Here is a 26,781-nt window from a genome sequence, read left to right as displayed (position 1 = left end):
TAATCTGAATTTCACACACAAACTATATATATATATATATATAGTTTGTGTGTGAAATTCAGATTATGCACACATATGCTGTGTGTTAAAATATGTCTTATGTATATCTTGTAGCCTTTCAAGTCGGAGAGGCCGGTGAACATGGAGAATCTCCCCGTGAACAATAACAATGGTCAGTCATATGGCTACACGCTCTATGAGACCACCATCACCAGTGGCGGAGCTCTCAAGTCGCAGAACAATGTCAGAGACAGAGCTCTGGTAAGGACAGGAATACAGACACACACACAGTCCATCCACAGTCTTTGTGACAACATTTGGACCTAGAAAACTGCGATTTCCTTGTTAGAAATCACACCCATGATCAGCGTACTTGTGGATTATAAGTCTATATAAGTCTTATAAGGCTGCGACCATTTGGTCTGGTATTAGTGGGCAGTTCTCAGGAAAGATTGAATGCGGTGAAAGATAAATACATCTATGTTCAACTTTCCTTCTTTTTCCCAGGTTTTTGTGGATAAACATTTTGTAGGTGTTTTGGACTATACGGTGCAAGACCTTGCTGTACCTGATGGGAAGGTAACTTTTGAGTCTGTCTGTCCTTCTCTGTGAAAATATCACCCAGTCGGTTGTTTGAAAAGAATAAAGTTGTAAATATTTAACAGAATGCAGCATATGAAAGCTTTAGGGGATGCTGCTGGGTATTTTTTTGGCAGCTGGGTCCCAGTATTAAGCCAACAGCAAATTTTCAAACAACTGTTTATCCTAACAAATGAGAAAGTCACCTTGAGCCTTACAGAAAACAGTAGACACACATCAGCCTTGATGAGTTGCTAAAATCAAAACAACTGAATGGATTTTTTTGTGTGCTAATGCTGCTGTTCTTCTATTAATGCCCCTTAATGTTTTATGTGTTTTCCCACTGAAGGGAAAAAGAACTCTGGGCTTACTGGTGGAGAACTGTGGAAGAGTGAATTATGGAAAAACCCTGGATGAACAGCGCAAAGGTGCAAGCAGTTTAACAAACAGATGGCTTTGCAGACATTCCAATCAGACGAGTCTTGCCTTGAAATCTTTTCCTTTTATTTGAGACCCTTAGAGAAACTCATTAACATTGTTTTAAGATCCATAAAGAAACTGAAGCAGCTTTGACTCACCTTTCAGGTCTTGTTGGCGATATTCTGCTGAACGAGCACACCCTCCGAGACTTCAGTATTCACAGTCTGGATATGAAGCCTGCCTTTGTAAACAGGTTTGTATGTGTCAGTTATTATTCAGTTTCCCCACCAACGTTTGTGTTTCCCCGTCTTTAAACTGGCCTTTTCTTATCCAATCCATTTAGTAATAATCCTGCTTATCACCATCCTGATAGTGGGAAGATGATGCCAGAATGCAAAATAAAAAAACATGAAAAACATCTTCACTTAAAAGCATTAAGGGCCAGATTTACTAAATGGGGCAAAAATAACGTGTGAGATAATCCCCAAATAACGCTGACAGGCGGGGTTAGTTTTACAAGTGATGTACAAAAGTTGTGCTGTTTTCTAAACACTGTCACTTGATTTCAATAAGACATGTTAAATCTACCAATAACTGCAAGGGATGGGTTTGAGAGATGGATTTGTTTAGTAAAAACAACAGGTTTGCAGACTTAATGGCACACTGAGCACTGTGAAAACTACTTGCACTTTCCCTGGTCCTGAAATGATAAGTTCAAAATTCTACGGTTAAATTGTAGGGTTCAAAGTCAACATTGTCATCCCTCTGTTCTCGCCGTTCTGCCATACTTTCCTGTTGGAACCAGTTGCAGGCTGTGAAATAGCACTCGCAATACAGTGGGGCAAAAAAGTATTTAGTCAGCCACCGATTGTGCAAGTTCCCCCACTTAAAATGATGACAGAGGTCAGTAATTTGCACCAGAGGTACACTTCAACTGTGAGAGACAGAATGTGAAAAAAAAAAATCCATGAATTCACATGGTAGGATTTGTAAAGAATTTATTCGTAAATCAGGGTGGAAAATAAGTATTTGGTCACCTCAAACAAGGAAAATCCCTGGCTCTCACAGACCTGTAACGTCTTCTGTAAGAAGCTTTTCTGTCCCCCACTCGTTACCTGTATGAATGGCACCTGTTTGACCTCATCATCTGTATAAAAGACACCTGTCCACAGCCTCAACCAGTCAGACTCCAAACTCCGCCATGGCCAAGACCAAAGAGCTTTCGAAGGACACCAGGAAAAGAATTGTAGACCTGCACCAGACTGGGAAGAGTGAATCTACAATAGGCAAGCAGCTTGGTGTGAAAAAATCAACTGTGGGAGCAATCATCAGAAAATGGAAGACATACAAGACCACTGATAATCTCCCTCGATCTGGGGCTCCACGCAAGATCTCGTCCCGTGGGGTCAAAATGATCATGAGAGCGGTGAGCAAAGATCCCAGAACCACACGGGGGGACCTGGTGAATGACCTGCAGAGAGCTGGGACCAAAGTAACAAAGGTCACCATCAGTAACACACTACAACGGCAGGGAATCAAATCCCGCAGTGCCAGACGTGTTCCGCTGCTGAAGCCAGTGCATGTCCAGGTCCGTCTGAAGTTTGCCAGAGAGCACATGGATGATACAGCAGAGGATTGGGAGAATGTCATGTGGTCAGATGAAACCAAAGTAGAACTTTTTGGTATAAACTCAACTCGTCGTGTTTGGAGGAAGAAGAATACTGAGTTGCATCCCAAGAACACCATACCTACTGTGAAGCATGGGGGTGGAAACATCATGCTATGGGGCTGTTTTTCTGCCAAGGGGACAGGACGACTGATCCGTGTTAAGGACAGAATGAATGGGGCCAAGTATCGTGAGATTTTGAGCCAAATCCTCCTTCCGTCAGTGAGAACTTTGAAGATGAAACGAGGCTGGGTCTTCCAACATGACAATGATCCAAAACACACCGCCCGGGCAACAAAGGAGTGGCTCCGTAAGAAGCATTTGAAAGTCCTGGAGTGGCCTAGCCAGTCTCCAGACCTCAACCCCATAGAAAATCTGTGGCGGGAGTTGAAAGTCCGTGTTGCTCGGCGACAGCCCCAAAACATCACTGCTCTTGAGAAGATCTGCATGGAGGAATGGGCCAAAATACCAGCTACTGTGTGTGCAAACCTGGTAAAGACCTATAGTAAACGTTTGACCTCTGTTATTGCCAACAAAGGTTATGTTACAAAGTATTGAGTTGTATTTTTGTTATTGACCAAATACTTATTTTCCACCCTGATTTACGAATAAATTCTTTACAAATCCTACCATGTGAATTCATGGATTTTTTTTCACATTCTGTCTCTCACAGTTGAAGTGTACCTCTGGTGCAAATTACTGACCTCTGTCATCATTTTAAGTGGGGGAACTTGCACAATCGGTGGCTGACTAAATACTTTTTTGCCCCACTGTATATTGAAAGAATCTGCTGGCAAAAACTGGAAGTTCGGTTGTCACTGGTATCTTGTGACTCCTTCAGGTTGGAGGTTCCAGGTCATCTCTGAGTTCATTGAGCAAACTTTGTAAATGATATGTTTTTAATCACATCTTTGTCCGATGTTCCAAATAAACTGGCACGAGTGGAGAAGCGTCTCTCTCTTCTAACACGGACCCTTACACCTCTGAGGTGGCTCCTAAGTGCACCAATAATGGGCACCATTTCAGGACCAAAGAATAAGACATTCTTTTTTTGGAGTTAAATATCGCCACGCTTTGCAGTAAATTGTGTTTAGGAAATGTTAGTAAATATATTTGCACACTTGATTTCAATATTTCCCTCCCTATATTTTGCACACCGAGAAAAGAACTGCCAGAAATGCATAACCAAGAGGGTCAGTCACAAAAATGTGCCCACCTCACTCTGCTCTCTCTTTAAACATCAACTGTACTTTTTATACTTTAACCCAATATGTGGTGGTCCAATGAGTTAATAGCACTTAGTGGCTCTAAGGGCAAGTCAATATATAAAATGCCAATTCCATGCCCAAGGGCAACCATGTCATAGATAAGTGTTGAACACACAACAAAATGTCATTAAAAACATACAGTACTATGTAAAAGTCTTGCATCAACCCTGATTTCTTTATATTTTGTTAGAAGTTTGTACAGTTGTAACAAGCTTAAAAGTCAATATTTGGTATGACTACCTTTATTCTTTGACACAGCCTGAACTCTCTTAGACAAGTTTTTCTATAGATTCTTTAAGTAATCTTCAAGAATAGTTCTCCAGGCTTCTTGCATAAGCATAAGCTTTATCTGGATAAATTAGCAGACCTGCTGAATGAGCATAAATATGTTCTGGTAGAGAATAAACTGAGCTGGGTGATAATTTATCCCGTTCATACCTGTGTCCTGAGTGTCCTTCCTTTTCATCCTATGTCTTACAAGAGCTCCAAAACATCAAAATGACTGCAAAGACAAAGAGGCACTGACGGTAGAAATGGGCTAGCATGGATAAACAGAGCAGGCATTGAATACTGCAGTATGTTTGCTGTTTTTCTGTAAACGTTCTTTGAGGCTTTTACCTTCAAGGGCAGGCCACACAAATGCAAGAACTGAACACAGCTCTGCAGTGGAAACTGATCTGTGTTATTTTCAGTTCAGCTTGCAGTTTTTTGATGCTATGACCTACCTACACGATGGGCACCTTGAATGTGCCATCAATGCCATTATGGTCATTGGGTCTGGTGGTTTCTATACATGGAAGCACAACACTACAGTCAAACATTAAAAGGCCATTTTGCAGGAGGTGGCACTCTGCATGGACCAAATGCTTTTCCCTCATGATTGCATTATTAGAATCCCCTCTCATATTGCCATATTTGTACTCCACATTTGTACCCCACACTGCAATTTATTTATTTAGTTTTTCTCATTGCTAATGAACACTAGGGTTACTCTGTCAGCCTGTTAGAGGTCTTTATTTTTTCCTAGTAACATTTTAATTGCAAATATAGTGTATTTCTCGCTGTATAGCTTCAAAATAAAAATTTATTACCTCAGCACCGCGCTGGAAATGTCAAGTCCTGAAGCATTGTACCAATGAAAGCTGCAGATTCCTACCCGGAGAAGGAATTCTGGTCTTATATCACTGTAACCTTTTGAATTCACTTACTTGTTAAAAAAGTGAAGTGTGTAAATACATCTGCATATTCCACTGCTAGCAAAATAAATGTTGTATGAAGGACGTGATATACTGCTGGCGGACAAACAGGCCTGCTAAAAGTGATTTTTTTTTTTTTTAGTCACATTTATATCACATAACTCACATTTGTACTTTTTATTCATTCTTCACAGACTGAAGAGTGCAGGTCACTGGATGTCCATGCGCCATCAGCCCTCCTTCCCAGGGTTTTTCCACAGCAGACTCTATGTGAATGGCTCACCTCAAGACACCTTCATCAAACTCCCTGTGAGTGATTCAGTTGATTTCACCATTGTACAAAATGGGTAAACATCATTAGAAATGATGTCCTCACTAACTTCACAGATTTGAGTGGTCTTTGTTTTTTTTGACACAAATTCAAATTTAAAAGTATTTTTTCTTGTTTATGTTTATTTTGCATGAATTTTGAGTTTTGATTCTTCTAGATGACAGAAACACAGAAGTCTCACATAAACAATCTAAAGCTGTCGTCACCACGTTATCAGGGGGATCTCTCCTCTAATCTGTTACGAATTCTGACATCAAGCTAGAAATTCAGTTTAGAGCAGACATCTGTTAGGAGATCAGCTTTTCACTGAATTTCATTTTGGAGAGTGATAATCGACTTTGACTTTTGGTTTTCTAATTACTGTCATGAATGTTGATTTAATGAATTATTTCATAGTTAATACACATCTGTAAAACATGCTCAGATAAATGGCTTGATTGAATGCTGACTCGTTTATTATTCAGTGGGCAAATTTACACAATGATATTATTCTTTCGCTCTGCTAGTGAGATCGGACAATTTCTAAAGAGGTTTTTAGGAGAAAAGGATGTTTAGTAAGGCATGAGTAAGTCCACCTACTGTTGCCTGGAACATGTTTTTTTTTTTTTTATATTTTCATATCGTTACGCACTGTAAATGGTAACTGGTTGTGTTCACAGGGTTGGAGCAAAGGTGTTGTGTTCATCAATGGCAAGAATCTGGGACGTTACTGGTCCACTGGTCCTCAGCAAACTCTCTATGTCCCAGGACCCTGGCTTCACAGGGGTGACAACCAGGTACTGCGTCTTCTCCAGAAACACACGTGCTTACCGTTTAGAAAATCTGTTTAAAGTCTGTTTTACACACTTTAGCTAGAGTCAAGAGACATAGCGAGGACGACCTGGTGCAGTTCAAACTGAGTCAGAATGAAGGGAAAAAGGTGATTTAAGTGACTTCATGGTTGTTGGTGCCAGACGGGCTGATCTGAATTTATATCAGAAACCGCTGATACTGTGATCTTCCCACACAAACATCTGTAGGGTTTACAGCGAATGGTCTGAAAAGAAGACCAATTATACAGTGAGCAGTGGTTTTCTTTACTGATGCAGGACATCAGAGGAGAATCGCTAAACTCGAATAACCACTCATAACAGTCGAGGCGTGCAGAAGAGCATCTCTGAAAGGACAGTTCATCATTTATTGAAGCTGATAGGTTAAAGCACCAAATGACCACACTGGCTCCCACTCTTGTTAACTGAGAGCAAGAAACTAGGGCTACAGTTTGTACAGATGCAGAACAAAATATAACAATAGAAGAAAATTAGAAAAATGTTTTCTGCTCTGCCAAGTCCTGGTTTCTGCCATAGCATTCATGGCAGGGTCAGAACTTTAAGACTCACTATCTTGTATCAGTGGTGGTATCAACTTGCTGGTGGTGGTGACGTCATGGTGTGGGGGATATTTTTACAGTGAGCATTGTTTAAATGCCACAGCCCTACCTGAGTATTGTTGCCATCCTATTATTACCACAATGTACCCATCCTTTGGTGCCTGCTTCCAACAGGATAACACACCATCTCAAAAAACTCAGGTAATCTCAGACTGGTTTCTTTAATGTGACGATGAGTTTATTGTTCTCAACTGGGCTCCACAGTAACCAGATCTTAGTCCAGTAGAGCATCTTTGGGATGTGTTTATTGACATCATGAAGATTTAGCTGACAAATCTGCAGCACATCATGCTGCAGATTTGCATGGACCAAAATCAATCAGGAATGTTTCCATCACTATGTTGAATCTGTGCCATGAATAATTCAGGCCATTTTGAAGGCAAAGGTGATCCAACCTGATACTAGCAAGTCGTCCATAACATAGTGGCCAGTGAATGTTTGCGTACAAAACTATCTGTGTATTTATTTAGTTCTATGCAGATTTTTTCCCTTCTCTACAACATTTTTTAGATTTTTCTCCACTATATATAATATAATATAATATGCACATGCTATTTTATCTGCGCTCCACTAATATGATAAAACAGTTTTCAGTCATCTGTTTTGTTCAACTCTGCAACTTTATTTCTGCTGTTTCTCCCTATTTTCTCCTCTCTTGGTGTGCATATGTTGACATTAGTTCTTAAACACCCACGCTTACTGTACTTTCATGACCTCAAATAAGCCGGTATACAATGTTTTTGACTTGTCATAGGTCATAGTGTTTGAAGAGCAGGAAACAGATGGTAAGATCCAGTTCGCCAGCAGCCCAGACTATGGCATGACTATTGATGTCCAGTGAGGAGAACAAGAGGGAAGGGTGGATTAAGAGAGGAAGAGGGAGGAGGATGGGAGGATAGCGTGGGAGGACACGACCGCTGTAAGCTGCAGTGACGCCTTGCTGCAACTCAAAAACACTCAAGACTGACACGTCAGTGAGCACGACATCAGCAATGCAGCTGTGTAACCAACTTCCTCACAGCAGTTTCTCATTACTGAGTGTGTTTGCAGATTTGTTTTTAATTTATTTTCTTAACAGCTTTAACCTTAAACCCTGAAACATAATTGGAGATCAAGAAACGGAAGGAGAGTGAACTTGATTATAATAAATGTTCTTCCTCTGAAAGACTTAATTTATTGCTTGCATCCAGACTATATAAAAACAATGTGTGAATAAAGAGTTGTTTGACCTCTCTGCCACTAAACAAGGCCGAGGAAACTATGAATTGTTTTATTTATTTATTGACTCTGTTTGCTTTTCAAATATACCTTCTGATGGTATGTTGTGTGCTTCTGTGGATAGGTCATGCACACAAAGTGTCTCTGAAAATCTCTTTTCCTTTTTATGAAAACCTGTCATGCGTCTGGTCATCATCAGTGATTTTCTTTGAAGACATACTGCAGGAAAGCAATGCATTCTAGATCGATTAGAGGTGGGTGGATTGACCAAAATATTGATAGTATTGGTAGTGCTGATATTGGTATTGGATCGATACTTAGTCTCTGTCCTCAAAGTTCAGTATGAGCCCACTAAATTGTGTTAAATTAATAATTTTTTGGGGGGAAATAAACATGTACCTCAAACGTGCACTATGAAAAATGTATCAATCTTCATTTGAATTAGGTAACCTGATGCATTAAGTCTAACACTTGATCTAATCAATGGATTTACAAACAGCTGAAAACACAAGCAAGATGTATGTAGACATAAAGTTTGGTAAAAACCATTTTATATAGTAGCACAAAAAATGCACTGGTTACAACAACAATAGCATGAAAGCAAAACTTTGGGCTATTTATCCAGACTTTGAGCCCTAAACGTCTTCACTCTGAGGGGGAAATTACATGCAGTACAACAGACAGTACAGAGACATCCACTGGACACAATACACAGAGCCAGGTGAGGTTGTTCTCAGTGATTTATTTATCTGGATTCAACTAACATCTTTCTCTGAGACAGAATTGCTGTGGCAAATAAACAACCTTAAGAGTCACATGCATAAAATGTGAATCGCATGAGGCTGAAAGATGATGGTGGAGATGATGAAAAGGGAGGACTTTGTGTCTGTGTGTGTGTGCGTGCATGCGTGTGTGTAAAGTGTATTGTGCCTTTTAAACGCCCTCAGAGGGGTTATGTTCTTTAAATGACTTTCAGTGCTGATGTTGCTGCACATTGCAGGAAGGTTACTTTATAACAGACTAATGCTGTATCACATATCGCTTGATGCGTCATCAGCTGGGATCAGATGAAGGGCAAAGTTGAAACAGCATCACTCTGACGTTGAAGCCTTTTAAACCAGTGATGTCAAATTCATTTCACATCGTGGGCCACAAAGAAGCTACTTTGATCTTAAATGGGCTGGAGCAGTGAAATGACATGCTAAATATTAATAATTGCTGGAAAAGTTCTGACAATTCATTGCCCGGACTGGCCTGTAATTATAAAATATAAAGTTTTAATTCAAAACATATTTTATTAAATAACAAATTTATATAGTAGATACTGAAAAAATGGGAAATTTCTGTCAATGAATTGTTTATTTATTACTTAATAATTTTAGCATAGTACAAAGTGGGGGGGGGGGGGGGGGGTTTCTTCATTATCAGGAAAAGCCACAAAACCTATGAAAATGAAAATCTACATAGTCGTTCACATTCAAAAGCAGACTTTTCAGATGTGTTAAAAGTCAATGACAGAATCCATCTCAAGTAGAGCTCAGCCAGCAGCAGTGCTACGGTCCTCCTGGCACCTTCAACCTGTTATTGATCTGTGTAATCGTCCCTGTGTACAGTGTAGTGTATGTGTGCATGCTGTTTACTGGAAAATACAGATTAAAGGGCAAAACTCTGGCATGACTGAATTGCACATCCAAGCTTGAAATAAATATATAAATAAATATATTAAATTTGATTTTGAATAAATAATGGGAGGATAGCGATCTCTCCGTGGCTGCGGTGTAATATCATGCAGTCAGTGGAAACGGCCTGTGTTATTTTAGAGATAACGAACAGCCTTTGTCTGCGTGTGTATCTTATCGCATCCAAAGTGAAATCTGCAATAACACGGGTTCTGCGGCTTGTACGTATTCATGGGGGCAGTAGGGTGTTTTGAGTTGGCTGTGTGTGCTGGGTTATGGAGGATGGTTTGGGTGTTTTTTTGTTTTTTTTTCTTTTTAGGAGGTGGGGGGAGGACATAGATAATCTAGCAACAGCACAGAGGCTCAGTTCTTTCTTGAATTATCTCCAGCTACTTCTGCTGGCCAGCGTCAGATAAGAGAGCCACCACTGTGTCTAAGATGGATGATTTATCAAGCAGAGGAGAGACTCTATTATACGAGATGCAGAATAACTTTCAGCAGAGCAGCGTCGTACCTACTGATGTCTAATGTTCAGAGGAGCAGAGACTCCCTTTCTTGACATCCATGGATGCTAACACACAAAGAAAACATCACCTCACTGCCAGATCTTTAGCAAAAATACCACTGATTTTCATTGTGCTTTTCTTCTTGTAGCCCACTGTTACTTTAGGCTTGGGTTTAATATTTGATTTCATATGTGGAGGCCATAAATAATAATAATAATTCTCTATGTTTTGGGGTGGGGTTGAAAACCAACTGTGTAGGCTCTGACGCCGCTTCATCCTTCTTCTTTTTTGGGGGGGGCTATACACAGCAGACTTATGACGACCGGGGCAGATGTGCGTGTGCTTGTGCACAGATAAGAGGAAATATTAAATCATTGAGTTTTTCTGCATTGCAGAAAACTCACAAAGTTACAGCAGATGAAGTCAAGGGTAGATTTGGAGGGGGTGTCAGGGCAGCGGTTGTGAATCTGCCACGTTAATGATGCTGATGTGCTATTACTCTTTCCATGTGTTGAACCCAGAGTGAACCTGTGCCTTGCTGTGTGTCGTTCTAAGGAATTTCCCAGGGAAAGGGACTCTTTCTTCTTCTTTACATAGAAATACAGTAATTACAATGCATCTGTCAAACCCCTCCTCTGACTCTTCTCATATTCAATTAGTATTTATACATGTCATCACAGAGGAACATTTGTGTGTTTTTAAGTGCTAGGGAGAGTGTTAGGTTTCTGATGCTTACTTGTACAGTACAGTTCAGCTTCGAAGCACAGAGGGGTACGTGTGCAACAGCAGTCTCTCTTCAAGTGTACGAGTTATGATGGATGACTATAAAATGGACAGAGTAAATGTAGGCAAGAGTCAGTAGTATTGAACTAGCAAGTCAAGTGCATGTGAAACGCCTAAACCAGTTAAATGAACTTAAAGCAAACCGAAATGAAGAAGTTTCCTTCCCTGTCTATGTTTGCGTTCGCTCAAAAAGGAAAAATCCACATCAGACGTCTTTGTCCTCGGAGTGGTGTTTTTTTCGTGTGTGTTATTTTTTTATCCAGGCGGATGATGCGGGCCGTGTCCTTAAATCCATGAGGAATTTCTCGGGGGGGGGGGGGGGGGGGGGGGGGGGGGGAGAGATGTGCAGATCCAGCCCCATTTGTCTTTTATTTCCTCTTTTTTTGTTCTTTTAAATTTGAGGTGGATATTTCTTAAAACACTTGTTTGGCTGAATCCGCTGTCTGTATGCTTGTTTTTCTTCTTCGTATTGTGCTGTCTCTTTTGTTAGGCTGTCCTCAGCGGGCCATTGTTCACCACCGCCCCTCCTGCCACCCCACCAACCCTGTGAGGCTTCCTTTGCTGTTGTCTCCTCTGCACATCGGTGGCAGACCTGACAAATATCTGCTGCCTTTTTGCTATGATCTGTGCTTTAATACAATACATTGTGTACTGTTTTGGTCCATATTTTTTAAACAAAAAATGTCCGATTGAGTCAAGAGGATTAAGTCCCTCTTTAAATGCCCCCCACCTCCTTTCTTTTCCTTTTCCTCGTGATTAAGATGTGAGCACTTATCGAGAAGCTTAGCCGTTTTCTCCCTTCTCAGCTCAGAGGCCAGCCACCTGCAATGGAAAGGATTAAGACGGGTTGAAAAAAGATCACCAAGGTTTAATTTAATCTCAGTAAACCTGTTTATTTCCTTGGCGACATTTAATAATGGACAGCAGCTAATTGGACTTTAATAGGCACTGAAAATGACTGAATGGCGTATCAGGAAACATTAATGATAAATGCTCCTTTTACAGGCTAACCAGGCGAGATCAGGTGATGCTAACCTCCTAAATTCACCTTATTTGTAAAGCTTGCCAGTGAACAAAGGGTTGAGCTCAGTAACAACTCTTGGCTCAGTAAGCGCAGACTTACTGTGGCGGGAACGCAGTCAGATCTCCACATTGGGGTCCGTGAATCCCTTTTTTCCCTCGTTTACAAGGACGGGTTTCTCTGTTCTCGTGTGCCAAACGAGTATCTGGTGAGAAAAAAAACCAGCATGGAGATAAACAAGCAGGAACATTAGTGACATGCCGCTCCCTTAATGCACCCATTCAGTCTGCTCCCCGGTCAGCTCCCACTCCGCCTCATCTTCTTCAAAAACATTCAATTTCCCTTATAGCTCCAGCCCCCCCACCTATGTGCAAAGAGCTACTTGAGTGTGAACCCTGCATTAGAAGGGAGTAACAGGAGACCACAGGAGTGCTTTATCTTACAAATATGATGAAGCCCTCTGAGTTTAGCTTGTGTAAAAGAGTTCTCTCCTTGCCATGGGGTTAATGGCTACCACCGAATGACAGCCTAGTTTTAAAAAATGTTTTCACACCACAGTTTGTGTAAGCTCCTTGCCTTATGTGGTGCAGCTCTCTGCACACTTCCTCCGGGTGTACTATTGTTGCTATCGAGCCTTTACACTGGCTTGGTTTTGGCCCACAGAGAGCATACAAACATCCAGGAGAAGGACGGCAAAAGAAAAACAGGGAGAGAGAAGAAACTGTAAGTGTCAAGCTCATTTCCCTCCCCCCCCCCCCTCTCCCTCCTCTCTTCTCCTCTCCTCTCCTCTCCTCTCCACTGTGCTGGAACCCTTCCTCCTTTCATCTTGCCGCAGCGTTGGTCATGAATTATGCATTGGGCTCGTGTGAGATACGCCAGGAGTCCACTCCCACTTTGCTCAGGTGTGTGTGTGTGTCTGTATGTGTGCGCAGGGGTTGTTAATTATCAAACCTGCATCTGAAGTGGTAGATTATGAGGAAGAGAGATGCCTGAGCACGATTTTCCATCTTTTTTTTGTCTCCCCCTAACCCTTTCGCTCCCGCCCTCAGTCCGTCCCTGCACTCATCTGTAATCAGCGTGACACCCCGACGTCCTCGCTTCTCCATCGACTCCAATTCCGTTCTCTCAGCCCTCCTTTGAATCCCCTCTTTTCATTTGGCCCTCTGAATGGCAGAGAAAAACGGGAGAAAACTGGCCCTTCCTTTCTCTTCTTTCGCTCTCTCTACATGTATCTGTATTTGTGTGTGTGTGCGTCTATTTGTGCGCGTGTGTGGGGGTGGTTGTGGTGTGGATATTGGCTAGCTCAAGCCCTCTGGCTAACTCCCCATTGCCCTGAGAGAGTGAAGTGACCCAGACCACTGGCCATAAGCAGGAATAGTGGAACGGGTACTGAGAAAAAATTGTGTTGCTACTGCTGCTGTTAGTCTCAAGCTACTGACTCAAGTGTGTGTGTGGATGTGCAAGAGAGCACGAGGGCAGCCTGGGAAATATAATCAATAATTTCCAACTTTTTTGCAACAGCCTTAAACTTATAGACACTCTGACCATTAGAAAACCATCAAGTTTTTTCATGAAATACATCACCTTCTGACTCTCAAAGAGGACTAGGATTTTTTAAATTTTTCCCAGAGATACGGATTGGGGGTGAGGGCTCAGTCAATTAAGTTTGTTTATTCTAAATCCAAAAGGCAGGAGCCAGTTGGCTTATCTTTAGCTCAAAGGCTGGAAGGAAAGAAACAGCAGCTCTAAAATGTCATATATAAGTAAGCATGTGCACTAAAATGTCAAACTTTTTCTTTAATAATTAATAAGACCTCTTATGAAGGAGACTTTCTGTGTTTTGTTGTTACGAACAGCTTCTCTGACGATCTCGATTATTTATAGAAAGTCACACTCTCATTGCTAATGCTTTTATTTTTTCTGCATAATCACAACAGTTTGGCTCCAATAGTGTTAAGCAGCAAAAAGAGAGGGAAAAAAATGACTATTACATAACTTGTGAAAACTAATAATAATTCTCTTTGTTGCCGACCGTGGTGCTCAGCAGGGGGCTTGATTTTAACGCTGCGAGAAAACATATTGTGGATTCCTTTCCACTCTTTCTTCTTAGTCTAAATGATTGGTGAAATTCATGTAGTGGGATGATTCAGCACTTAAAAACATATAAACTTGTCAAGGCGGGTTATGCACAGGCATAATGGTTCTATGGAGCGGGGATTCCCGTGATGCACTGATGAGTGTTTCTTCACTCACCTCTTTTCAGTCTATGTGTTTATACACCGCTTTGCATTTAATCATTAAATATTATTAAAATTTGTCTCTCTTCCACAGTGCGTCTTCTCTCCTTCCTCCCTCCCTTCTCCCCTCAGCCTGGTTCTCCTGGACGCTGCTAAAAGGGAGTTTTTCCTCCCTGCTGTCACCAATGACTTTCTCATAGGGGTTGTCTGATTGTTGGGATTTTCTCCATAATAATGTAGCATCTTTACCTTACAATATAAAGTGCCTTGCAGTAACCATTTTTGTGAGTTAGCAATATATAAAAAAATGTATTGAATCTATAAAAGTCAAGCGGACACACAAATGCCATAAACCTGGTCCAGTCCAAAACAAGGCTAGGCAGCGCCTTTACCACCTTTGACAACTCAGTTTGGATATGTGGTGAGAGGGAAACATGAAGATGAAACCAGGAGATGTCCTGATGTTACTGAATCATCAAAGCTGAACAGTGGTAAACAGGTTTACCTTTTAGGTGACATGAATGAGTTGAAGGGAAGTTATGAACTGTTTCTGAGAGACAAATAACACCAGGATACTTTTTTATGTAGCTGACAGCTGGTAACTGTGCAGGGGCGGATCTAGCAAAGTTTTGCCAGGGAGGCCAGGTAGGGCATTAACAGGGAGAGGGGGACACAAAGAAATACTTTTCTTTCTTATTCTCATACAAAATGTCTAGCTTTTAATAAATAATTATCTGAATCTTACAACCAAAGTTTTCATCTGATGTAAAATGTTTAGAAATCCATTATTGTATTCAGTAAACATTTAGTAATATATACCCTAGTAAGTTATAGTATTCTTTCCTTTGGGAAGGTACCATCTGTGCAGTTTGCAATTCTGTTGCAGAAAGTTGAATCTATTTAATTACTGGAGAAAAATGATAGGTTTCTGTGCATTTTTTTTTTATAAGTGCATTAAATTAAAATCAGTTTTGTCAATTAAGCATCTTGAGGTAGAGGATGGGGGAGTGGTTCCCTATTTTTTTTCTTTTCTTTTTTTGCTGGGAGTTGGCAACCCTATAAGTTAGGTATATGTAATTATAAATTAGGTTGTATTATATTTTTGCTAAGTACTGTTTAGAATACCAGAATAGGGAGGATGGTGTAGGTTTAAGTTTATTATAAAGGCTTTATGGCTTTTCCTATAATACCTGGTGGCCATTAGTCAAAATGCCCAGGCTGATTTTTTGGAGCCTGATTTTTTGCACAGTTGAGGAGTGTGTCAGGCTACATTTCACTGTGTGTCGTACTCGTATAACTATGCATGTGACAAATAATGAATCTTGAAGAAAATCATTAGGATTGAAAATGAACAAAAAACAAAACAAAAAAGAAAAACTTTTAAAAGTGTTCAGAAGTCCTGGGGAACTATTGGTGATGACCACTTGACCAATAGCTACAAAAAAGAAGAAAAACCCCACTATGTAGAGCTAGCTCCTTGGAAGCACAATGCTGCATGATTGGTATGCAAACGATGCACGGCAGACCTGACCACATGGTTCACTTTGTTACACTTTTATTCTCGGTTACTGTTCTCAGTAATATTCCTTGGCTGCAGCTTTTCAGCTCCAGCCGCACACACACACATAACAACAACTCAAAACCCAGTACAGACTTAAATGCAGGGGAGGCGTGATGAGCTGAAACAGCTCCGGTGTGTTAGCTTCCCAGCAGCGGTGCTACAGACCACGCCCTGCCACATGATACTTTATAGTCTTGAAAATTGGATACCAAAAATATTTTGTACTATGCTGTCCCCATTAGAATCAGAAACGGAGTATGAAGCCAGCTTAGCGTTAGCGTCGTTATTTTATAATGCTCTGGTAAGTTGTGATAAGTACATTTACATCATAACAGGTTTGTGGTCCTTTACATGAGTTTTTTCCATTTCGCTTTTTATGTTACACCATTATTCCACAACATTTCAAATCATGTGGTTCCAAGCCTGTAAAGCTTGTGACCCTTTACATGGAAAAAAAAGCAGAGTGGTGTTTAAGGCTCTCTGTCTTGTAGGATTTTAATTCTACAAGACAGAGAGCCTTCACTGTTTGAAGCAAACAATGAAGCAAATCCCTGAAATACAAACCGCTCAAGGCAAGCTGCTTAACATCAGTAAACATGTGAAAAACTAACCCCAAAAAACAAGGAAATTACCTTAGTGCAATTGGCTGCTTTCGGCTCCAGGTCGTTGAGTGTGACAAGCTCCCGGAGCAAGCTGCTCTCCTGGTAACCTCCCTTCACCCCGCGAAGCTTAAAATACGCCTGTGGCTTGAAGAGGATGAGCCTCAGGTTGATGGCAAAGCCAGCCATGTCGATGGCAAAGGGCCGATGGGGGTCAAACACCGTCTTCCAGCCGTAGACCTTACCGGCTGCATTGACCTTGGGGGATTCGTACCTCAAGCCACCCACAAAGGCCACAGGCCACACAGAAACCTTCCGAGTCGATCTCATCTAGCGAGAGGAGAGAGGGGGGAAGAAACAGACAAGGGAAGACAGCAAATTAGTCAACTGAAAAACCATACATGACAGCGAAACAGTATTTGAGCATCAGCCGCTGGCTTTACAGCAGAGCACGGACAGAAGCTTTTTAGAGCTGCTGCTGCTATTCATTCTGAAAGAATATTGACCAAGCTATTGTGGCCTGCGAAGCTGACATGCTGTCAGATGAAGGCAGATCACACACACTGTTCAACAGCTGCCCTACAATGAGATAATTAGGCATCTAAAGCGAGTAAGCGCGGGGCAGTGCCAAGAGGGCTTGAAGTAGCAGAGCCATTAGAGCAAGTGGCCCTGGTAGCTGGATGGCTGAAGAAATTCTTTAAGGCGCAGAGCCACCATTTTCTTCTTCTTCTTCTTTTTTTCTTTAACCCCCCCCACCCCCCCACCCCATCCTTTAATCTTCCAGCATCAAACGATTTTGCCGCCCTCTTCTTTGTCTGCTGTTCAGCGAGTCTTCGCTATTCTAGAAAGAGCTGCTGCAGCCATAAAAGGTATGTTTTTATAATGAGGGAAGAGGAAGGTCTAGAAACAGCAAAGTCATTTAATCAAACTCAATGCAGCAGAAATAATGATGCCGGTGCCTCTCCATAGGAAGGCCAAATTTAAAATAAAGGTGTATGTGTGTCTGTAAGAGAGAGCGCCTCCGTGCATAGATGATAGGAGAACACATGGAGGCAATATCCATAACCATATGCTCCCTGTCAGAACTGAACGTGAAATATGTCTCCACATAAGGACCAAGCCCATCATATCTTAATGACGTTATATAGTGCATTATTACCCCGACAGAGCACTTCACTCTTATACAGGGTGCAGACGTGCTTGTGGCTCCTATAGTTGTCAAAAGTGAAATGGGAGGTAGAGCCTTCAGCTCTCAGGCTCGTCTCCTGAGGAACAAGCTTCCAATTTGGGTTTGGCAGATGGCTGCTCTCATAACTCTGGTTCTGCTTGAAGTTTGTTCTTGTTATAAAGACCCCCTCTTCTCCACTCCCAAGCAAGCACTTGCTCACACGGGAACAGTGGGCTTTCCTCTATAATGCTGTACGATCTTTATGTCTCAGGCACTGAAATGACTGCTGTTGCGACATTGCACTATATTAACACAATTGAGCTGAATTATCCACCCAAGCTTACTTGTCTAAATGTGTATTTGTAGATAGCGATTTTGTGCAAATCACATGCAAATATCGCAGTGCGCATGAGTTCCTGCGTCAGGTTGGTGTGTGATCTGATGGGCTGCTGCGCGAAGAGCTTGGGTGATCAGAGAGAAGTGGTTTGAACAGCATGAAGCAGCCCGGGGGCTTATGGGAATGATTGGATTTGAGCTTCGGGGGAAACGACTGTTCGACTCACCCAGATAAGCTTGGGCTGTCTGTACTATCTTAATGAGCTCTGTAAATTAAAAGCTTACATGCATGTGCGTATATGATAGTGATAATTTATAGTGAGGGGTTGTATATTTTTGTAGCTTGTTGTGTATCAGAGAGTTGCATTCTTTGCTACGCTTAAGGGGCTTTGCCTCAAAGCTGAGATTAAATGACATTATCCTGCCTTTTTATCAACAGGGTTTTGTTGGGAAAACAACATTTAAGGGAAATTCGGTAGTTTCCGGTCGCCAAATTGTTGCTTGATTCTTTCACGGTTTACACTTAATAAATGAATCTTAACTTTGAGGCTTCAATTTTTTTCTTTTCCTGCTTAGGGGGTGGGATCACTCCCAACATCATCTCACAACAATGCCTGGGCTGGACCTTTTGATATCACACTCGAACACACAGAGTTGTCAGGTAGACCATAATGGAAACAGATGCCATGAAACTGTTGTTAAATGTAGCGAGCTGATGTCACTATTGTAGATCGGAAGTGCTTCGGAAACAGTTGAGGAAGCTTGTTGCAGCTGCAAAGAGTGTTCTTTCAATTACATTATTATCTTGAACTACCACAACACTACAGGAAGGATGTAATCCACTGTTTCCATGATGGTAGTCCTGTGATCGATGCCACCACCACCACCGTGCCTACCGCCTACTGCGCACCATTATCACGTTTTATATTTAATCAGCTGGTCAGGGTGAAGATTTAGGAGTGAGAATAGGCTGTTCCTTAATAAACATCTGAGTTTGAGTCTTAAAAGCTGCTGTTTTGTCCTGAAGATAGTCTCAACCTTTGCTTGTTTTTTCACACTTTTACAGTCCGGCCACAAGTTATCCATCATCTTGTCCAAAAAATACCTGCCTGCTTCCCTTTCCTAACTGTATAACTCAAAACAATAGGAAACAAGCAATGAATCAGGCTCTTTACAGGCAGCGTGAAGAGGTTTGTCACTTTCCCCATCTACACAGACCATGTGAAAATGAGAACGCCTGCTGCTTCTGTTGGGAATATCAGCTGGAGTAAAGTAGCACAAATCCCTCTTTAGCCGGCAGCCAAGCAAATGAAAATGCAACCAAGTCTCTCCCCTCCCCCCCCCCCCCCCCCCAACTCACCCCCACCCTGCCTCATTCTGGTGAATATGATGTATCTATACAGCTTTTCTTTTCTTTTTTCTCTTCAGTGATGTTTTAGTTTGTGACTGGATGCCAATGTGTGCATTTAAGCTTCGTGTTTGAGTGCAGAATTGTTGACAGCAGGGGAAAAAAAACAAAAAAAACAAAAACAAGAGCCCCAAACTCTAGCAGAGAAAAGAAGGCAAGCATCCAGATGCATTAATCAATCCTTAAGGGTGCAGAGAAGATAACAGAAACAGAAGGGTCATCCACTGCTGCAGCTGGTAGTGTCTGTGGATTAAGTTCTTTTGTTTCTTTCTTTGATCCAAACAATAGAAGTGTGCATACTTAAATCTACATAGTACACAGTTGGGTTTCATTTCATTAGAAAATCAATCCTCATTATAGGATTCAAATTACACAACCAACAATAAAGAAAATCAAAGCGACACATTGGCTTGCCTAAGCAACCATTCTATCTGATCTTCAAATTAGGTGTCTTTTAAACCAATGAATGAGTTAACCTTTTGCTAATGTAGAGATTTTTTCAGTATGTCTTTATTATTTGGGTTGTTTGTTGTGAAAATAAATGCATTTTTCAAATCCCCAGTAGTCAAATATAATGATAAGACTGATGTGTCTGGATGCTATATTTTTGTCAATATCATCCAGCTCTGTTAAACTGCTGCTTTGCTCCTGTCTCTTGGATTTAAGTGGCCGACAGCCTGCCTGACAGCTAAATTGGAGTAGTCTTAACAATAGCATGATAAACAGTAAATAGGTTTCTCTTTTTTTGGAGCTTGGGAATAAAGCACATCTCATGAGGCCTCAATAATATACTGTATGTAGGTCTTTACTGTGGCACATGAATTTTTCATAAAGTTTTCATTAAGCCTTGACCTAAAAACTAGGCTCTTAATAACAGTCTGTATGCACCAAAGTCTGTCAAAGTAACTGCTGCTGGAATGAAAGACTGAGATTGAATTCAGATACCGGCTATGTGTCGGTGGCAGTAATGGCAGTGTCCTCTATAGCAGCTGATGACAATGACTTTACCCTGCTGCTACAGAGCATTGTGTCTGAAGTGTACCGTGTCCGTGTCAGTCTGAGCTTGCTGAGGTGAATTGCTGTTGCTTGTTGATATACATTTTCCCTGCTGCTTTAAAAGAACAGCATGCAAGCGTTTTTGGCAGTCATCTGTGATGTAGTCTTTTGTGATGTAGTCTTTTGTGATGTAGTCTTTTTGGATGCTAGCTGCTTTTTGGGTTAGTGTCTTGTTTTTGTATGTTTGACTAATATTTGAAACACCGCATAGTCATATGGTCTGACTACAGTTGAACAATAGAAGATTAGAAGATTGGAAAAACATTGCCCGGTGCAAGCATGGATAATCGAAAAGTGGATGTGCAGTTGAAAATGACAAAATCTCTGAGGAAGCTTCCAGTATTGAATCTATGCCACAAACAATTAGGGCAAAACGAGGTGTAACCCAGTACCAGCAATGTGTACCTAATAAAGTGTCTGGTTAGTCTAAATCTCAGTGACATTAACAATGTTAGTTTGCAAAAGACAGGAGAACTTGGGTTTTCATGACATTTCAAAGTACAACTTGTGTATTGCAGTATTGCGCTGCCAATTAGTAAATGCAAATGATTCACTGCTTTTTTCGATTTTTTCATGGTGAAGGGGTCACCCATGTGTCTACCTGTTGAGTCCCTGTTTAATAACATTTGCCATCTTTACTGCAGTAATAGCCAACTCTCCATGCCCTGTCTATCTTACTGTCACCTCTTTTTTTGTTCATTCTTTTCTGTGTTGCCTTTCCCTCTCCATGACTCTCTCCGTGCCCCTTGGGGCCATTACTCTGGACCATAAATAGGCCCGTTGGAGGTGATGGAGAGCCTTTGAGCGAGACCAAGCGCTTTGGCTGATTCCCAGGGAAAGGTAATGACAGGCCCTCGTCAATACCAGCGCTCCATTTACTACGGCCCCTGTCGGCACTACTAACAAGACTTGAGGCACATACTCGGAGGACCTAGACCGTGTCCGCTCAGGTAATTCAACTGATGTCAAGATGGATGGCCTGAGATGTACTAATTACATGCCCAAACTTCTCCCAACTGGCTTCAGATACCAACTGTGCTTGTTAAGAGTTTAAAGTACTTCAACTAAGAATTTATGGTTCAAATCCACCCACGCCTCACCACCTCTCCTCTAACGGTGAGTATATACAACACAGATAGATAATATATGGCACTCCATGCAGTATATCAAGAATTATTTTATATAGAACTTAAAAATGTCCAGTGTCCTTTTTCTCTAAAGAATACACATTGTATGCCAAAAAGCACAGACACAATATATTGCTCACATAACTATTTAAAGGTGCAATCCGTTATTTTTAATGCAGTGCATAAAATGATTTTAATACATTGTTAAGAATTCCAGTCATTCCTCTGATAGCTGAATGGCTTCTGAGCTTTAAGGCCTTTCTTATTCCCCCAGAAATACCCATCATCAACTCTGCACGTGGTTAGTGTTTCAGAAACTCAAGTGGAGCATCTGAAAGATTAATGGAGCTTGAGAGTAACAGATTTTTTTTTATAACTAGATAAGAGCTGGCAGCATATTTGCCAAGTTGGTGAAAGTGCTGTGACTGCCCCACCAAACATGAATATTAGGGACGATTTTAAAATGATATCACATTTTGATCTGAGTACATGCATAGTGTGTGTTTGAACAAAAACCTACATCTGCAAATGTACTTGCACTGATATTTTTAAGAACAATTATTCAGTTAGCTTCATGGAGTTATCATGAAGCCTATCTCATGGAGAGAGGCAGGGATACACCCTGGACAGGTGACCAATCTCTCTTGGAGTGAAAACAGAGAGACACACTCTTGGACAGTTCAGATTCATGAACTAACTACAGTGGAACCCTGACTTACAAATACCCCATTTAACGAAAAATTCAAGTTACGAAGGCACTTAGCGGCAATATTTCTGCCCGTGTTACGACAAAATGCCCGGTATGTGAAATCTGCTGGCTCTGATTGGCTGAGCCCAGAATGCCTACAATGCCTTCCGAATCATGTGACAACCCCCTTGGCTTTTCTACTTACGTTTTGCTGTTCCACTTAAACGACGTATTGTTGTTGCAGTTAGCAATTACCCTATAGCCTATTGTTCACTCACTCATGGGTGCTTCGACTTGCGAAAAATTTTGACTTACGAAAGATCCTCGGGAACAAATTAATTTTGTAAGTCAGGGTTCCACTGTATATGTGTTTGGACTGTGGGTGGAAGCCAGAGTACACAGATACAACCAGCAGTTTGGACACAGTTAAAGCTGGATTGGCTTTTCTGCTTAGCTTTCAAACTATAAGTTCTCTTCGTGTTCATACTGGGGGTGTGGGCTGTACGCTTTCTGATTCCTGCCCACAAACAACGTGTATGTGTCCTCAACTTTGTTATGTTTATTACAATTCAACCACTGACCTCCTCAAACAGCTCCAGGCTGTATGTGTTATCATCATCAGCAAAGTAGACGATTCCCGGCTGGCTGTTGTTGGCGTTGAACGTCTCCCTCAACCACCGCAAGGCCAGATTCCGCTGCATAGTCCCTCTTGGAATTCTGGGATCCCGAGTGTCACCTCGCAGCTTATAGTTCCTGGGTGTCTCTACATTGAGGTGGGTGTAGTTTAGTCCCGTATCTCGGAGGAGTCGTGTGACAAGAGGCGTTCTCCTTTGGGAATCCTCCACCAAGATCCAGTGCAGGTTGGGGACATGGAGGAAGGTGTTTGCTAGCCGTGTCAGCTCAGCTTTCTGGACGGGCCGGCTATATGTGGGGGTGATGATGTGGATTGTGGGCAGCACATCCGACCAGGGCGGAGGCCGAGTGTACACATACTCTGTCCTCACCACCTCCACAATGTCCTTATCTGAGGCACAGTATTCCTTGGAGTCCTGCGCCTGGCCACCTGCCTCCCTCTTGCCCTCGACGCCATCATCTGTAGATGTGGGGATAAGAAGACATGTAAGGCATTAGTGTAACCTTGAGCTGCTTTTTCTATATTTGCCTCAGGTGACTTAAACCCAATGGGGGTAAAGTGTACCTGAGAGCCGGTGGTGGCGGACTGCAAGCCTCTCTGGAATGATAAAGATCTCTTTTACTAGGTGGTGACAGGCTGCAAAAAGCGAAAGCAGGCACCGTGAGAGGATAACACAGCTGATGGACAGAGAGACAGTGCAAGACGAGGGAGGGATGAGCCCTGCTATTCCCCCTGTGTTGCCTTTGGGCTTTTCTTTTTAAAGGAAGAAAAAAGGCATGTATGTAAATGCAGTAGACATGCCTTTTCCACCACAGACTCTCTCACCCCCTGTATTGTTGAAATTGCTCTTCTTCTTCTTATATTAAAATATCTCAGGGTTTAAGTGGTAGTTAAACTTTTTTACACTAAGACTGGTCTGGCCCACTTTAGATCACAGTGGGTTGTATGTGGCCCATCAATTGAGTTTGATATCCCTGCTCTAGACCCAGTGTTCACAGTTCAAATGTATTCGACTTCAGAGAGGCCTAAACATCCACATCCACATGTGTGCTATTATAGTGAGCTTTGTAAGCTTTTGAGTCAAACATCAATGACATAATGTTGGATTCTGCCATTTCTCGTTAAAGGCCATAGGTACAAACTCTTGTATCAAGCCATCAAGAAATGTGCAAGGTCTTCTTTACTGAAAATCTGTTGCTTTTGTTGAAACTTTGTCGGTATCCATGAGTTGCACATACACATACTGTATGTCAAACAGACAGAATAGCAAAGTGAAGGTTTCTCATGGAAACGCTTTCATAAGACACCCTGTGTGGGTTTTAGGGCATGTTTTAGGTAACACAACCTAAAATTGGAATGGTGCTTAAGGTGTTACATCGCGTATCAGTGCAGAAACTGAGGTTTATAGCTTGTGTCAATGCAGTACATCATTTCCCATTTTATGTGTGGGAAGGTGAGGCTCATTTTCAAAAATCTGACCTTCTTTAGAAATGCACAAAACGCAGCGACTCAGTCAGCTGACGCATTTTGAGTAGACTCCCTCGGTGAAGGCTGTGATATTTTGGCCTGAATAGTTTGGTCATGATGGACAGAATGTGATTACAGAGTCATTAAGGTTGCTCATTTCTTCCTATTGTGCCACAGCTCATGGCAATCTTTCACTTTTCTTCTTGAGCTCTAGTCGCACCTCCGGCATAAAAGGGGATTTTTTCTGCAGCACAAAGATTAACACAATCTTCTGATGGCCAGATGTTCAACAGAGGCTGCCAGTGAGCATGCTGCCAATAAATCTCTAGCTTTTCTCTTTTAAAGGAACACAAAAGGAATGGACAGAGCTTGGTTAGATTGTCATTTAAAAAAAGTTATTATATCTTTAGTGTATTCCATGAGAAATTAAAATTACTTAACTATGTACAATTTTTGGCGGGGGAACTTTTTATTTTTATTTTTTAATTTACCTTAGTCGTTAAGGAGCTAATCAGACTCTATTCAGAGGGTTTGAAGAACCTGCAAAAACACGCTGAGTCAAATCATGTGTAAGTTCAGTACAGACTCCCATAGCTCATTTGAATAAGCCTGTTTTCCTTGTTAACCCCTCTATGTGCATTTCTGAGATCACAGGAATAGAGCAGATTGCTCCATTGATTTGCTGTTGCTTTAATTTGGGTGTGTTTATTCTGCAGGAATCTCGACATTTGAAACTGTTGGTTTTCTGGTTTGCAGAGAAGGCACCAGACACTGGTGAAGTTAATCAATAGGACACATTTATGCTTTTTAATTGCCAACAGTCTCTGAAATTAATTTGCAATGACACTGAGCCAATTGTAACAGGCAAAGGTTTATCTCAAATGCTTGATTGACACAAACTCTATACTGGATACTGTGTGTCACACCAAGAAGATATGGATTGATGTTGTAAGCTATGTGAATGGATAAGCTGCAGAAGGATTTAGTTTTATAATATGCAACTGTGTTCAAGTTATTACTAACAAAAAAAGAAAAATTGCAGCTTAGTCAGTTTTATTCTGACAGACTGAGTATATGGAATAAATATAACTCCCAAATGGAGTGGGTATGCAGCTCATCCGTCACTGCAAAATCATCCCTGACTGATGAGGTTTACAGTGACCGGACAAGTGCTTTTCAGTTCCGATGAAGCTGATGGTCATCGCTTTCAAGTGTCTCTGTGTGAACAGCCTGTTGTCTAAACTTGAAGTACGGTGTTAAGTTCGAGGGCCCACTTCAAGTTCGATATCGTCAGTGGAGTGCAACGTGCTGCGTACCCTTTCGGATGGCGAGGAGTGGAGCAATAGCGTTTTGGTGCCAAACGGTGATGAGCAGAGTCCAGGGTAACACGATCAACACGATGGCAAGAATATCTCTTCTCTTCGGCATCTCCAGGATTGGTTATTTGGCTCGGCATTACCTGGAGGGAACCATGAAAAGAAAAAACCCAAACAGATATTAAAAGTCAGCCAGCCAATTTAGACTTATAACCGTCATCAGAGCAAGCTAACATATTTGTTTTTGATGAATCTCAGTTATTTGAAGAAAAGGAAATCACACTTGCAGGACCTTTATTATTGTTGACTGGCTTTTAAATAGCATTTCAGACACTCAAGGACTTTGTCTTTATGGACCTGGCTGGCTCTCTGCAAAGCAAAACCTTCAGTGACTAAAACTGAGTAATAGCTTACTTACTGTTGTTCAATCTTAGCATAGCATAGCATCTTTATTTATAATGCACTTTACATCCAATAATGTTGACCAAAGTGCTACAAATATAAAACAGAGAGGAAACAGTTTAAATTATATATAAAATATCTTAAAAAAAATCTTGAATTCTATTTTGCCACAAATGCATAACGGTCTCACAGTTTTCAAGTGAAAGAGAACATGATTACTGTATTACCTACACAGAATTTAAAAGAAAAAAATAGGGCCTGATTTTAAGCAGTAACCAACAAAGGTCAAATCCATTGGAGGAGGCAATGCACTGACAGCTTGCGCCCCCTGCTAACCCAGTGAGCTCATCAGCGCTATCACTGCAGACATGGTGGTGACTTCATGCCCAGTGCTGAAAGTATTCACAGGCCAAATGGCAGGAAGCGATGTAACCAGACTGTGGGATGACTGTTTTGCAAATGTGCCTTTCCCTCTGAGTCCAGAACATTGGTTCAGACTTGTATCTCTTTGAAAGTTTCAATTGTAGCATGGAAGGAATCAGACATTAACTGAAACAGTGGCTATTATTCTGAAGTTCTTCTATTAATTACTTTGAACTTCAGGCTCAAGCTAAAAGTCTGAAATCAAAAAAGTAGGAACAAACTGTTACTGCAAAAATGTTCATGTTACAGCAGTGAAAATGAGA

At 41.4% G+C, this 26,781-nt stretch overlaps 2 protein-coding genes across 6 annotated transcripts in view; one reads left to right on the top strand and one right to left on the bottom strand.

Moving 5' to 3' along the window:
- Positions 1-22,392, top strand: part of LOC146504131 (beta-galactosidase-1-like protein 2) — a 47,497-nt gene extending 25,105 nt beyond the window's left edge. For 2 of the 3 annotated variants that reach the window (XM_085183774.1, XM_085183776.1), the window contains exons 13-19: positions 115-261; positions 508-579; positions 929-1,007; positions 1,165-1,252; positions 5,324-5,438; positions 6,120-6,236; positions 7,644-8,150. In XM_085183774.1, coding sequence (XP_085039900.1) covers positions 115-261; positions 508-579; positions 929-1,007; positions 1,165-1,252; positions 5,324-5,438; positions 6,120-6,236; positions 7,644-7,730 — 705 coding nt within the window. In that variant the 3' untranslated portion in view covers positions 7,731-8,150. Of the gene's footprint in view, positions 1-114; positions 262-507; positions 580-928; positions 1,008-1,164; positions 1,253-5,323; positions 5,439-6,119; positions 6,237-7,643; positions 8,151-21,236 lie in introns of those variants that run through there. The other variant, XM_085183775.1, reaches the window with a different exon arrangement.
- The window catches only part of b3gat1a (beta-1,3-glucuronyltransferase 1 (glucuronosyltransferase P) a), an 89,601-nt gene continuing 71,652 nt past the window's right edge, over positions 8,833-26,781 (bottom strand). For 2 of the 3 annotated variants that reach the window (XM_085183785.1, XM_085183786.1), the window contains 6 exons: positions 25,694-25,836; positions 23,475-23,546; positions 22,858-23,369; positions 16,527-16,823; positions 12,199-12,301; positions 8,833-11,897 (listed from right to left, as the gene is read on the bottom strand). In XM_085183785.1, coding sequence (XP_085039911.1) covers positions 12,215-12,301; positions 16,527-16,823; positions 22,858-23,369; positions 23,475-23,546; positions 25,694-25,805 — 1,080 coding nt within the window. In that variant the 5' untranslated portion in view covers positions 25,806-25,836 and the 3' untranslated portion in view covers positions 8,833-11,897; positions 12,199-12,214. The remainder of the gene's footprint in view (positions 11,898-12,198; positions 12,302-16,526; positions 16,824-22,857; positions 23,370-23,474; positions 23,547-25,693; positions 25,837-26,781) is intronic. The other variant, XM_085183787.1, reaches the window with a different exon arrangement.

This window comes from Neolamprologus multifasciatus, chromosome 14 (genome assembly GCF_963576455.1).
Source record: "Neolamprologus multifasciatus chromosome 14, fNeoMul1.2, whole genome shotgun sequence".
Lineage (NCBI taxonomy): Eukaryota > Metazoa > Chordata > Actinopteri > Cichliformes > Cichlidae > Neolamprologus > Neolamprologus multifasciatus.
Note: the sequence above shows the minus strand (reverse complement) of the source record. Positions and strands in the feature narration are given on the sequence as shown.